The 14,909-nt window shown below is 40.4% G+C and overlaps 1 protein-coding gene across 1 annotated transcript in view; it reads right to left on the bottom strand.

Annotated features, from left to right (window-relative positions):
• The window catches only part of SCHIP1 (schwannomin interacting protein 1), a 154,187-nt gene extending 139,641 nt beyond the window's left edge, over positions 1-14,546 (bottom strand). The window contains exon 1 of the mRNA XM_066600442.1: positions 14,209-14,546. Within this exon, the coding sequence (XP_066456539.1) occupies positions 14,209-14,214 (6 nt within the window). The 5' untranslated portion in view covers positions 14,215-14,546. The remainder of the gene's footprint in view (positions 1-14,208) is intronic.
• Between the last annotated feature and the right edge of the window lie 363 nt (positions 14,547-14,909).

Raw genomic sequence — 14,909 nt, 5'->3', positions numbered from 1 at the left:
AAGGGAGCCTTGCAATAGAAGAGAGATAACCCTTATGGCATGCATGCTCTTGGTTTGGACAAGTGGTATGAAGTATTTATTGCAATACCTAAACAGATGGTAGTAAACATGGCATAAAACATTTTGTACTAGACTTTAGCAAGAAGCTGCACACAAAATCTAATAATGGAACACTAGGCATGATCTCTCCGGAGTCTTCTGTATCTTTTAGGCATCTTAAAATTCAATCTCTACAAATGACTAACAACAGAACATGTCACTTTCTGCCATTCTCATTTCTTATAAGGTCATGACATCCTTACAACGGCACTTGTGTGTATGTGTTTGCTATTTATCTTGAGACACAAAAGTGCTCCCTAGGTTTTCTGCCGTTTCCTTCGACCAATTCATGTCATAGTGATTTCTACAAGTTCCTTTTAATAGCAGTGTCAAGGATTTGCAAATGAAAATACTGTTTCATAGCAATGAATATCACATTGAATGCAAGTGAGAGTGAGAAATAACAGGTTTAGGGTGGGAAAATAAACAGGTTTTTATTTTTAGTCATTGTATGGTATACAACACAACACAGTGCTACCCATTAATGTCATGTCAGGCAAGAAACTTATCACGTTTATTCAAATAGATTTTGTCCCTCTAGAGGGAATTCTACTGTGCTGTGGTCTACAATGACTTATTAAAGCTTTACAAGAATATGGATCTCTGAGTGCTAATTCTCTCTACAGAGGTCTAAAGGAAAAATGTCACCAGACTGACAGCAAACACCCACCCACAGTAGTCGAGATTGGAGATATGTAGCTATATAACCAACTGGATTCCATGGTCAACACTGACTATGGCATCTAAGCTATTAGACAGGGGGTGTTCCCTCCATCGCCCAATTGATCACTCCCCCCCCCGTCTAAGCCATTAGACAGAGGGTGTTCCCTCCATCGCCCAATTGATCACCTCCCCCCCTGTCTAAGCTATTAGACAGGGGGTGTTCCCTCCATCGCCCAATGATCACCCCCTTCCAGTGTAAGTCATTAGACAAGGGGTGTTCCCTCTATCGCCCTATTGATCACCACCCCCCCCCCTGTCCAAGCCATTAGACAGGGGGTGTTCCCTCCATTGCCCAATTGATCAACCCCCCACATACAACAGAATCATGGGGTGTCAAAGGGGTTGACATGGCAGCTCAAGGCCTAGTGAAACCCAACCTTAATTTCACATTATTCAAAAATAACATTTATTTACCAGAATATCCATTTAAACTGATTCAGGTTAATTAACCAGCTGCCCTTGGGGCTAGAAAGCATTGTTGTCCCTCGATGAGTCATTATTCTCTACAGTCACTTGCGCCATGAATATGTGCATTTTCCATTCTAAGTAATTATGTAACATATGTTTTTTTTTAACCCTTGATATCTCATAAGCCTATTGGTGGTCGCATACCCTAATCTATAAGTAGAGAACCTGCACAGTGGCTTATGAATAGAACACAGAGTTTGCAAAAAATGATCTCCAAAGGATGTTTTGGTTTCATTTAAGGTCTGTTAGAAATGAAATGTATGCTCTACCAAGCAGCTTTAGCTAGATTTGTTGCTTACTGTATATTTAGACATTTCTGGAGGCAGTATGAGACTTCCGCTATACAATCTGCTACGCCTAAAATAACATGGACAGCTGGACTTTAAATACTCTATGTATTCTGTGCTACTGAACAGGAGTTCAGCTGCTGAGTCAGCAGAAAGAAGTTGCAAACATTATGAGTAATGCCCTGAGAAAAGTAAAATTAAGTAGCTTGATGACTTTATCATAAAGGTATATGAAGCATAATTATAACTATAATATAATTATATATCAGCTAATTAAAATATAAGCTAAAAAATTCACGAATTGGAATTACTGAAATAATTGATGGTACTGTGTTGTAACTAGAACTTCCAGGGTAAGGGCTCACATGAAGGAAAATGGAACCCATTGATTTCAATGGACTCATTCTCATTTCTTTTGTGCTCGTGGGAGTACACATATGCAAGGTCAGGTATGCACAATACGTTGCGCATACCCGCTAATACCTGCACCTCGTTTGGCTTTACAGCCATTTAAATCAGGGCGGTGCCTGCACAAATACGAACAACACAAAGTACTGTTATTGGGGAGTCGTTATTGGGGGCAGTCTTGGAGAAAAATGTAACTTGCTATTTTAAGTTGTTGTTGAAAATAAACCCGGCTTCACCTTTCCCACCACAATTAACTTCTTTTGTGCTATTACCCAAGGTCGTGGGCAATCAGATTGCTTTGGGACTGTAAACGGTCCTGAGCTGTGTGAAAAAAAGGGTCCTTGTAGAATATAATGCCTATATCTCTTTCAAGGGACTTTATCTAAGGTAATGCTACATGATTCCCAAGATCTCTGCTTGTTGTCATGGAATATGATCCTTCATTGTTTATCTCTAGGGGATAAAAAGTTGGTCTTGGCCATGTCAAAATCACACAAGTGTACAGCGGAATCGAGTTACAGGACAGTTATCAGAGCTGTAATGTAGCTTGTAACTGTGTGTCCATTACACATGAGCAACAGAGAATGTTATGCTATGGAAGTAAACAACAAAGGTTCCTATTCAATGACTGCAAGTATAAGGAATTCATACTGAGAGTTTGTAAAACGTATTATTTTTCACTATTCCATAAATAATAATTTTTAATGAACCCCCAACTAGTTTTTTAGGATCAGACAATGTCCAATACACACTTTCTATGACATATAGGTGTTTGAAAAACATTGTTTTCCCAACTAGTCAACTAGGAATATAATAATCTTCTTCTGTATTTGTTAAGGCCCCTTTAAACAAAACGATAACTGTTGCGGCTAAATACACGGACATTGTGCAGTTTTCTTGCATCATTAGTTCCTCGCTGAATTCTAGTTTTCTAGAACTGAGAGATAAACTCTTATCAGCGGAGCAGGCTGTTATCACAGTCGGCAGTGCTGATAAGATTCTTTCAGCATGTGTTCCGCTGGTAGTTCACAGCAGGACGCAAGCTGTAAGCACGGAGAACAATGAAGCTGTTTGCTTATGCAAAACAGCTGTATTGTTCGCCGAGTGATAGCAGCGGTGTCCTGCTCTGCCTGCATAGCTCTTTACTAGTACTTAGCTTTAGTAGTACTTAGCTACTATAGACTATGCAAAGATGATAGCTCAAAACTGTCACTCAAACTGTCATTTGAGCGATTTTTGAGCGATTGTCTGTCAGTGTAAATGGGGTCTTAAATACTAGAAACGAATCTTCTTTTTCCCATATGCAGTATTCTCAATGAGTAAGGAATAAGAGGCAGGCTAATGCTGTTATCAAGGTGATATTTTTTTGTGTTCTTACTATTTTGCATAGACAATTCCCAGGGGACAAACCATAGATGAAGGCTCAGTACTATACATTTTATAGGATTACTCCCACATATGAAGTGCTGCACAGTACGGGCATTTCTCTGATCAAGGAGGATTTTTGCTGTTTTTAATATGACTCATGAATGTGATCGCATAATCTCAACAGGTAGATATTCAGCAGAACTACAGCATTGATATATACCCTTTAGGTAAAAATAACAAAGCATACAAATGAGATTCCTCAATTACTGTTTTAAAGGTATTAAAGGGATTTTTTCTTGGGCCGTAATTATTGATCAACTCATGTATGACAGGTACGGAAAAGCTTTTTCAAAATTGAATGCAATGGAATGAAATTAAAAAAAATAAAATTCCGCCAACTTTGGGGGGTGCAAAAATGACAAGGTAACTTTATTCTATGGGTCTGTACAATTACTGCGATATTGAATTTATAATGTTTTTTGGTTGTTTCTTTGCTGTTTTTTTCCTACAAAGATATTTTATTTTTTAAAATAATTTTCTGTCAACATTTTCTGACAGCCATAACATTTTTATTTTTCCATCAACATAGTTGTGCAAGGGAAAATTTTTTGCGAGACTGCCTGTAGTTTCTATTGGTACCATTTTGGAGTACATACGACTTTTTGATCACTTTTTATTACATTCTTCGTTGGAGACAGAGTGACCAAAAAAGTGCAATTCTGGTGTCTTTTTTTCTCCTGGTTACAACCACCTTGTGTAACAAATTATGCGTTACTTTGATAGATGGACATTTATGGACGCAGCGATACCAAATATGTTTTTTTGGTTAGATTTTTTTTCATTATAAGCATGGCAAAATTTTTTTTTCTATTTTATTACCTTTTATTTTTTTAATGGTTAGTAAAACTTTGCGGAGGGACTGCTAAACATTTATCAGGGCATTTAAATGCCACTGTCAGAATTGACAGCGCATTTAAAAGGTTAACAACTCCGGTCAGCGGCGCAACTGATCAGATCTGTTGCAGGTGGGTGTCAGCTGTAAAAAACAGCATGCTCCTGTTTTGTCTGAAGTGGGATCCACCTCCATACAGACCCCAAACGCTCGGGACGTAACTGTGCGTCCTGTAGCGTTGAGGGGTTAAGGGGTTAAACTACTGAATATCTTGCCCTTTAAAGAGGTGCTATCCGCATGTAAAATTCACAGCAAATTTCTGATGCTGAGAATATAAAATCTGCACCCCAAGTCAATTTGCATACTGAAGATTTTTTTCAGCAGCATGTGAATGGAATTTTTCAAAATTTCATGCTGTTGCTGTAATATATGGCGCATTTTACATTGCAAAAAAATGCAGCATATCTGCCGTGTGTGATCATACCCTAAGGGCCCAGAATAGGACATGGTGGGTTATGAGAGAAAATTACGGGGGGAGAATCTAAAACGGGAAACTATAGTTCTCAGCATTCCTAGGTTGCCTCAATGTAATATTAGAAGACATTGCACCCTTCCTATATGAAAACTACAACTCACAGCACATCCAGGCTCTTATTGTGGGATGTTAGAAAGTATAGGAAGAGAATTACAACTCCCAGTCTTTCCCTGCCTATAACATATAACCGAAATCACAGGCCTCTCGACCGCAAAGCTCAGCCCTCCCATGACATCATCGCTGATCCCTCAGCTCCACTGCCCAGCAGCACACATCCTAGGTACTGCTGAGCTCTGCTCTTTTGTAACATCATCAAAGTTCCTTACTCACTGATCTACACTGCAGGTCCTCTCTTATCTTGTGTGCCAGGCCATTCCCCCTACCTTCCTGCTGGGTTTCCACTGCCTGAGGCAGGAGACTCGACTTGCCTCATTGATGAAACACCCCAGATTTATCAGTGTTTGATTGTTGAAATCTAACCAGCAGGACCTCCACAGGACAGTGATGTAAATACGAATATTGCTGGGCACTGAATGAGGCTGAACTATAGTACTATGTACACAGTCGTGTCTCGACATTACGTGAACACCAATGCCATTTCATTCTGCTGACCTATGGGGATCATAATAATAACATCTAATGGATTATACATAGATGGCTTTTCCTATGGATAGATTAATTGTAAACCTCTTTACTTCCTTCAACAGACCGACACATGTATGTATGCTGTATATACCTTACGTATAGTTGCAAAAAAAACATAAGTAAACCCTTTGGAATTAAGTGAATTTCTGCAATGATTACTAATAAAATGTGGTATAATTGTTATCTAAGTCATATTTATAGACAAACACAAACTAACTTACCTACTAATGCAGAATTAGGCCTCCCTCACAGTAACGTTTTTTACAGCATTTAGCGCTGCCTTTTCAGCGCAGCGCTAAACCCAATATAAGGCTCCCATTCATTTCAATGGGGCTGTTCACACAAGTGTCAAAACGTGGCGTCTTCAACGCTGCACTTTGAACACGATGCATGTCCTATCTTTGGCCGTTTTCAGCCATGCAACGCCCATTGAAATGAATGGGCAGCGTTAGCAGCACAGCTGAAAGCGCGGCACCAAGTTGTTTGGGCATTTCTAAATGCAGCGCTAGCTGCACTACCAAAAAAAAGTTATACTCACCCAGCTGTCACTGTCGGGTCCCAGGCGCTGCTTTCCAGGGCTCCGGGCACTTGTTAGAAGATATTTTGCTAGTGACCTCGCCTTCGGCAAGAGATTGCTCTGATTGGCTAATCCAGCACCAATCACAGCCAGCACTGAATGCACCAATGACAGCCATTCAATGCATGAGTGGCTTGTGGGTCAGCCAATCAGAGCAATCTCTTGCTGGAGGTGTGGTCTTAAAACCCTGTAACAGCAAAAGATGCTCTGCAGGCACAGACAAATCCCTCTAAGCCTGCAGGGTCGGCGGACAGCGCATACTAGGTGAGTATTTGATTTTTTTTTCAGCTTCCTTGGCTGCGTTACCAGCTGTGCTGAAAACACAGCCAGAGCGCTGGCATAACGCATGCCAACACTGCAGTAAATGCACCGTTGAAAAACGCTGTGTTTACTGCAAACTCCTGTGTGAGGGAGGCCTCAGTTTTCATGTCTTGAGCGCATTCTGTAAACATCCCCAGTGCAGGTAAAAACTGTAAGTGAACCCCTGTGTTAAGGACTTTTCTGAAATCTAATTTGCAAAAAGTGTTTCAATTAAGGAGATGACATTGGAAATGTATTTCTCACAGGTGCTTTACTCATTAAATAAAGGTACACAATGATTTTTTAGTGTGAACCATGCTTCAATCCAAACAATGTTCAGAAGACCTGAATCTACATTAATGCATGGGTAGACAATTCTATTCAAATGGAGAAGATTGAGAACAGTTATTACCATCCCTAGATCTGGGTGTCCTGTTTTCAAGAGCACAACTGGTTATCCTAAAATGGTGATAAGCAAACCAAGGATAACAGCAAAACACCTACAGAAGACTCTATTAACCGCACAAACCTCTGTTCACATGTCCACTATCACTGAAACAATAATGGTGTTAATGGAAGCATCCTAACAATGAAAAAAACAATTCATCCCCTCTTAACTTTGCTCGAGACCACCTGGATGTTCCACAATGCATCTGAGAAAGTGTTCTATGGACAGATGAGACCACGGTGGAAATTATAGCACAAATGTACAATGCTATATTTGGAGAAACAGAGCACTGCACACCAACACCAAAAGGTCATCCCAACCGTGAAGAATGCTTGTGGGAGAATTATTGTTAAGGGCTGCTTTGTTATGTCAGAACCTAGATGTTTTCCAATAACTTTACTGAAGAATATAAGTTCCGCTGTCCATGAGACATTGGGTAGTGCAGCAAGTCAATGACCAAAGCACACAAGTAAACCAACGAAAGAATGTTTAAAAAGGATGGTTTGTGTTTTTTGGACATGGCCATTACAAATTTCTGACCTTAACCCAATCAACTGCTGTGGCATGACCTGAACAGGGTTGTGTATCCAAGGCATCTCAGACGTATCGAGGAACTGAAGCACGTTTGCAGGGAGTAATGGTTCAAAATTCCTCCTCAATGTTGTGCGAATCCTATTTGAAGCTACAAGAAATATTTACTGGAGGTGATTTCTGCACAAGCGTGAGTTACAGGTTATTGGCTCTTTCACACGACCGTAGGCGTTTTAACGTGCACCCGCCGGCGCCGTAAAAATGCGTGAATGGGCACGCAATTCTAACATTTGTGCGTCCGTTCAAACAGTACAGCCCCAGCACATATACGCCAAGGCCGAAATGCAGTTAGCTAAGGAGAAACAGCTAAGCTGTCTCCCCCTACCCCTCCTCTCGCTGGCTCACTTCCTCTCCAGCTGTTTGCAATGGTAGGGGGCGTGGCGGGGGCGGAGATAAGCTCCCGCTCCCTCCCCGAACCTTGTCCGCAGCCAGCAATGGGATGGAATGGGGTAGAGTTTAGCTCTGCCCCCTCTCATTACAAACAGACGGAGGGGAGGAGAGAGGAGGAGAGAAGGGGGAAGGAGTTTAGCAGTCACGCTGCTAAACCCCCTCCCATCTCCCTTCTCTAGTCGCTGTCATTGGCTCCCATAGGAGCCCATGCAGCGGCTGACGTATAACGGCCAGAAAAATAGTACCAGGACTATCTTTCCAGCCTGGCATAAAAGCCCCAGGTGCTAAATTGGCCCGGCCAGGCGCTTTTACACCGTGGGAATACGGACATGTGATCTGATGCATTGGAATCCAATGCATCAGGTCGTAGACTATATCGGCAGCCGATATATGCTCATGGGAAAGAGCCCTTTCAAACACAAGGGGTTCACTTACTTTTTCTTTCTGCACTGCGGATGTTTACTCAATGTGCTCAATAAAAGATATGAGCAGTACAACTTTTTATGTTTCATTTGTTTAGCTTGATTGTATTTGTCCATAATTGTGGCTTCACTAATTCAAACAACATTATATTACTAAGCACTGCCGAAATCCAGGCAAAACCAAACCTAAAAGTTCACTGAATTTTTATTCAGAACTGTATGTGTAGATGTTATTTTCACTATGGATTATAGTATCCACTTAAGGACACAGTAGTAATAATGTATGTGGTCATGCTAGCCAATGTATTCTTTCTTCCTCTATGCAGAACCGTCCTGAATTGCTCTACTGGAGAAAAAATCTAATATGAATAAGACTCAGTTCACATTTCATTTATGCCTCTACCCTACTCTCCTTATTGCGGTTCAGTATCAAACTCCAAAAACAGCATTGAGATGGAAACCTGGAAGGACTATGATGCCTTAATACATGGAACAGAGACTATATCAGCTCTGTTTCATAAGGTTTCTATCCACTTACATCTTGTTGGGACAGAAAAGCGTAGTTAACACTACCTTGAATGATATACACACTCTGTGCAAAAAAAAAAAAAAAATCAAGCAGAGTTTTAGAGGAGGGCACATTATTGGAGTGGGAGAAGCTAGATGGCCGTATTGATGAATTGCCCACCATCTGGGCCGTTCTGACCAAACTGTTAGGAGGTGTTGGGATGAGTGGATGTGTGAGGGCACGCACAAGGTGACTGGGCTCTGGATACCCTCGACATACCACCAGTAGAGATGATCATCTGATGGTACAACAAGCACGAACAGCCCCAACTGTTTAGTTGTCTGCCATCCAGAGACAGGTGACACCATCTTTACAGTCCCTTGTGTCTTTTTCCAGTTGCTTAGCTGAAGAACATTTCGTCTCACAGAGCAAATTACGTGTACTGGATTTGACACCCACCCACCGTTGCCTCTGTTTGCAGTGATGTCATGAATGACAAAACTGGACTTCTATGGAGTGGAAGAATGTAGTGATGAATCCAAGTTTAGCTTGGGCACTGACGTTAGCTATGTTTGTGTTTGGAGACCTAGGGATGAGTGCCTTAATTCTGCTTTTGCTGTAGAGTGGTCTGGGGGCCACTGCATATGACAATCATTCAGTCCTAGTAGTGGCATGATGGACAATGACAGCTCAGCGATATGTTCAGGACGTCCTGCAGCCACATGTGTTGCCTCGCATCGCAGGGCTTCCAAGAGGCATTTTCCATAAGGATAATGTTCGGCCGCACACAGCATGGGTGTCACTGCAATTCCTCCACAACATTACCACATTTCAGTAGCCTGCTCAGTCACCAGATTTATTACAATAGAACATGTATGGGACCATCTGAGATGCCAACTTCAAAAGGTTATGCGTTTGCATTATTTAGAGGATACCGTACGGTATCTTTATGCCTCCATGCCCGCCTGTATCACATCTTGCATCCAGGCTACTGGCGGCCCAAAAGAGTACTAGAGCTTCTCTTCAAGTGTTCCATTTTTTACAATAAATTGTTTACTGTAATAACTTATTTATATCAAAGCATGAAAGTATTATGGTTACTGTTACACTTGTCTTTCATGGGTATATAGAACTTTAAGTCTGAAACCTTAAAAGTAGCACAGACCTGACTGAGCTATCCTTGGTAGTGGGTGAGATATTCCCCAAAGACCATGTTTGGTCATTGTGTCTGCATTCGTATACTAGCATGGTGTGGGGAATGAGTCACATAATTATTCATTAAACTTTGTCATGATTTATTAAGTTCAGCAAGGTGGTCCACCATGATAGACCACTATACTCTCTTGCTCTGCTCCCACTATAAATAAAGTTAAAACTGGGCTGGTGTTTCTCCAATGATCATCGTTAATTAATTTGGACACATGAGAGAGCTCAGATCCCGGTAACCTTATTACTAGAGATGAGCGAGTGTACTCGCTAAGGCAAACTACTCGAGCGAGTAGTGCCTTATGCGAGTACCTGCCCGCTCGTCTCTAAAGATTCCGGTGACGGCGGGGGGCGGGAAGCGGCGGGGGAGAGCGGGGAGGAACGGGGGGGGGGGAGATCTCTCTCTCACTCTCTCCCCCCCGCTCCTCCCTGCTCACTCCCGCAACTCACCGCTCTCCCCCGCGCCAGCACCCGAATCTTTAGAGACGAGCGGGCAGCAGGAACTCACATAAGGCACTATTCACTCGAGTAGTTTGCCTTAGCGAGTATGCTCGCTCATTTCTACTTATTACCAATTCTAAATTTAAAAGGTTACTACAACAAAAAGTTTCATTTGAATCCGAGAACTCCTTCTTGATTTTTCTTGACAATGAGCGTATTTATAGATAATACAAATCTGTTGTCAACAAATGAAATTGCTTCGTAAATAATATATCTGAGTAGCATTTATCTACATACTCTTCTGCCTATAACTTTTTATGTAATGTAGGTACAATCAATAGACATAAAACCATTCTGCTCTGCTGTATCAATTGATTTACTGTATCTGATTGTGTAGATTCACTGGTAGCTAAAATAGCTAAATGAGAAATCCAAAATAGTGCTTAATTAGGATTTCTACATTGCAAAGACCAAAGCAATTGCTAATTGAATTGGTATTTACACTAAACCTTTTGGAACTGTGCTAAATTCAGATGGCATCAGTTTATCATAGTATGGATTGCAAGCTCAAATGGGTAAGCCACTCTATCATGGGACATAAATCTGGTTAACTACCTATATTCAGAGTTCTGTCACACATGAAGGTTTTATTCAAGTTTTTGATGCAGTTTTTTAAGCCAAAACTAGGAGTGGATTCCTAAAAAGAGATGTTATATCTGTTTCTTAATACTTTTATGATCCGCATTTAATTTTGGCTTCAAAAAGTAGCATCAGAAGAGTATGAACAAAAACTGGTATGCTTATTATAAATTTGGTTCTTTAATGATAAGATTTACTAAACACAATGTGTCAGAAAATATCTTGTTGATTGCATCAAAAATGTATTATGTACCTTAATTTTGGCACTTACTACACCTACCTCAACAGTTTTGAAAAGTGTTAAACAAAAGGGGTGTGGCTAAAAAAAAGTCATACAGGAAACCAAATTTATTTAAGTCATGATTTTTTGGCATCTGTTATTGGGTACATGTACACCCGTCGTTATTGCCAATTGAACAAATGTATAAATCTTATTACACTACGTATTCCCCCTCACTGCTAAGTAAATATTTCATGTACATCTGAATGGATAGGGTTTGAACTCCTTCTATAAATTGCACTATGTGCTGGAAAAAAATATTAATTTCTAGTTTAGGTGCATATATTTTTTATCATATCTTTAAGGGGTTTCTTATTTACATTTAAAGGGAAATATTGAGACTAGGACAAAAGGTTATTATTAGAGATGAGTGAGCATACTCATTAAGGGACAATACTCGAGCAAGTATTGTCCTTTTCGAGTACCTGCCTGCTCATCAGAAAAGATTCGGGTGCCGGCAGGGGTGAGCGGTGGGTTGCGGGAGTGAGCAGGGGGGAGCAGGAGACAGAGGGAGAGCTCTCCCCCCCGTCCCTCCCTGCTCTTCCCCGCCAGCACCCGAATCTTTTCTGACGAGCAGGCAGGTACTCGAAAAGGACGATACTCGCTCGAGTATTGTCCCTTAACGAGTATGCTCGCTCATCTCTAGTTATTATAGCAAAAAAACTATTTTTAGACATCAATAGATACTTATACCATTTTATACCACATATTTTTTAGCACTCTACTTACACATTGACATAATGGAAACAAAAGGAGAAGTAGGATTGTTAAAAAAAGCTTGCTTCATATCATTGTAGTCAGAATGTATTATATGGCAGGTATTATTGCATATTGGCCAAGATGTGACCTTCATGATCCCTTCTATGGTCTTTTTTTCACATTTTAGGGGGTTTTCAAGGGAAATACTATTGATGACCTATCTTTAGGATAGGCTATCAATAGTTGATCAGCTGGGGTCCAACTCTTGGGACCCTAACCTATCAAATGATTGGACAACTGCTGGCAGCACCTCAACACACAGCAGTACAGAGCAGATGCTGCAGCTCCACCTCTGTGTAGTGTCCAATGCTTGTAATTGCAGGTGCAACTGTCATTAAAGTCAATGCTAACTGCACCTGCAGTTACAAGCACCGACCACTACACAGACGTTGGAGTAGCACCTTTCGCTCCATACCCCTGTGTGTTGTTACACTAACAGTGGGTGCCTGATTAGCTGGTTGGCAGGGGTTCGGATCAGTAGATTCCAACTGATCAACTATTGATTACCTATCCTGACAATAGGTCATCACTAATATTTCCCTGGAAAACTGCTTCAACATGAACAATATAATACAATATTCTACTTGTTGTTTGCTGAAACTTTTTGGAAGTCAGGCTTTTTTCCTGTCATTGCGTTATAAAGTGTAGGGAATGGAAATAAGATGGTATTTACTTTAGTACACGGATTATCAATCATTGTGCAAACTGGCTAAATATGTAATAGACTGGAGTGCTAGAGTATAATGTAACCATAATTCTAGTATGCAGAAAAACAGTTTTCACTATGATAAGAAGTATATGTATAGCATCTTTGATGTTCCTTACTATGTCACATACTGAACCCCTGGGCTTGTCATACCCAACTTGGGTGTTTCCACCATTTCAGCAAGCACTGAGTGCATAGAAAAACTGATGTCATTTTTATGAAAACGTCGGTGGTTCACAATGTCTTAGAAACTGGATAGAGATGAATGGACTACCAAGATTTCCATGCATTCAAATACAACCTACTCTTAACAATATAATTGCCAGCTCATTCATTAGCTCAACTATGCCAATTTCCCCCCAGCTTGCAGCCAACTGCAATTTAGATAGCAGTGAAATATCATTACATCTGGAGTCCAGCAATCTCCTCAAGTAATCTGTCAGTGACAGACAACTAACATTATAAGATGAAGACTTTCCAATTCATAAACGTGTGTGAAGGGACCCCAAAATTAGATTTATCTTTTTTCAGATACAGTTGTATCATTATACATTATGCTACAGTATCACTTTGGGTATTATGGAGAAAATATTGAAGTGTTCTCCTAGAACAGCAAGGGAGCAGAGATTTGCTATTTCCAATTATCTGCTGCTTCTAGACTAATTCAGAGTTGTTTTTCACTTGCTCATGTTCTGACCTTTGAGGTGTGCTCATCTATTGAGGAATCCTTGGTTATATTTAGCATCTTTCCATCTCTTCCCACTGCCAGACTGTGCCTTGGAAATAAATTAGTATTGGTATCATACCACAATCTTTTTGGACGTGGGAGAGAAATAATGAGTTTCATATAGAATATTACTATTTAAAATATGTTATTAAGACGCGTATATCTCAATATTGGAGATGCTTGACTAAACTGTATGTACCTTCAAAGTACATTTCAACTTGAAATAAACCAGAAAATATGTAGAATTCCCAAGGGGAAGCTAAAAGCACTCCTATACACAGGACACTGATATACCTCATTCACTATGCCTCTATGACTGTATGATTTATGTAGTCAGAAGAGGTACTAGTGCAGGAATTGAAACACTAGAGATCATGGTGACCTTTACTGAGTTATGACCTGTCTTCTACCTTACACAGAACCCATATATTATTATGTCTGCAAGAGATCACACCTATACATACCTGCCTGCTTTTATATGAGCAAGATAGAAGCTACATTGTATCATGAGAAGGTGAATTTGTGAAAACCAGAAGACAGATGGCATTTCAACGATCTCAAAAGAATATTTATCATTGCTTTCCAAGCTACACTGTGCAAGTGCGAAATAAAGGTTAAATATTCTAACTCACCGCAGGAAGCAATGTTAGAAAGCTCTGCTATTGCAAAGTACATTTCTAATAGCCGAAGCTCATCAGAACATAGGAGATTCATAGGGAAGGTATATAAGGAACAAACTGCTGCAGTCTTATGGAATGAGAAATAGTAGAGGAATCCATTTGTACTTACATTCATCTTCTATGTGTCTGCCTTTCAAGTCATTTTACAGGAAAATTCCAATCATTGGCAGATAGCAGCGTTTGAGAGGCATGTTCTGCACCAACTGTCTGTCATATTGTGCATCGCTTTCCTTTCCCTTCAGAGACCATTCCTCCTGGACTTGAATGCACAGTTCAAAAATAGACTTTAATTCACTTCAAACATTCACGCCTTAACTCTTTGCAGCAGCTGCCAGCGTCTAAGCTAGCAAAATGTAACTGCAACCGATTTCAATATAATTCCCCCTTCCCTGGAAAACGACGAGACTGTGCCTGGGGTCTCCTGAACTTGTCTTAACCCTCCAATTTCATGACGATTTCTGAGCAAGGCTGGAAGAGTGAGAGCTGATCGTTCCTAAAGCCTTCCCTATTTCATTCATCAACCTTGCAGGGGGAAATGTGTTTCTGATATGAATTATTCATGAGTTCAGTTCTGCTAGACCCAGGACATGGTGTTAATCATTAATAGGTTGTGACTTGCTTTTTTTTAAAATAATCTGCTTTCTTTGTTAAGATGTCAAGATTTCCTCAGCTTGCGGTGCTATGTACAGAAATAACTCTTTATGCTGGTTATTTTTTAACATTTTTCTTCTTGTACCTATCTGTATTTGCATCTATAAACAACATCTACAACATTATCTATCTATCTATCTATCTATCTCATATCTATCT

This window comes from Eleutherodactylus coqui, chromosome 1, assembly GCF_035609145.1.
Source record: "Eleutherodactylus coqui strain aEleCoq1 chromosome 1, aEleCoq1.hap1, whole genome shotgun sequence".
Lineage (NCBI taxonomy): Eukaryota > Metazoa > Chordata > Amphibia > Anura > Eleutherodactylidae > Eleutherodactylus > Eleutherodactylus coqui.
Note: the sequence above shows the minus strand (reverse complement) of the source record. Positions and strands in the feature narration are given on the sequence as shown.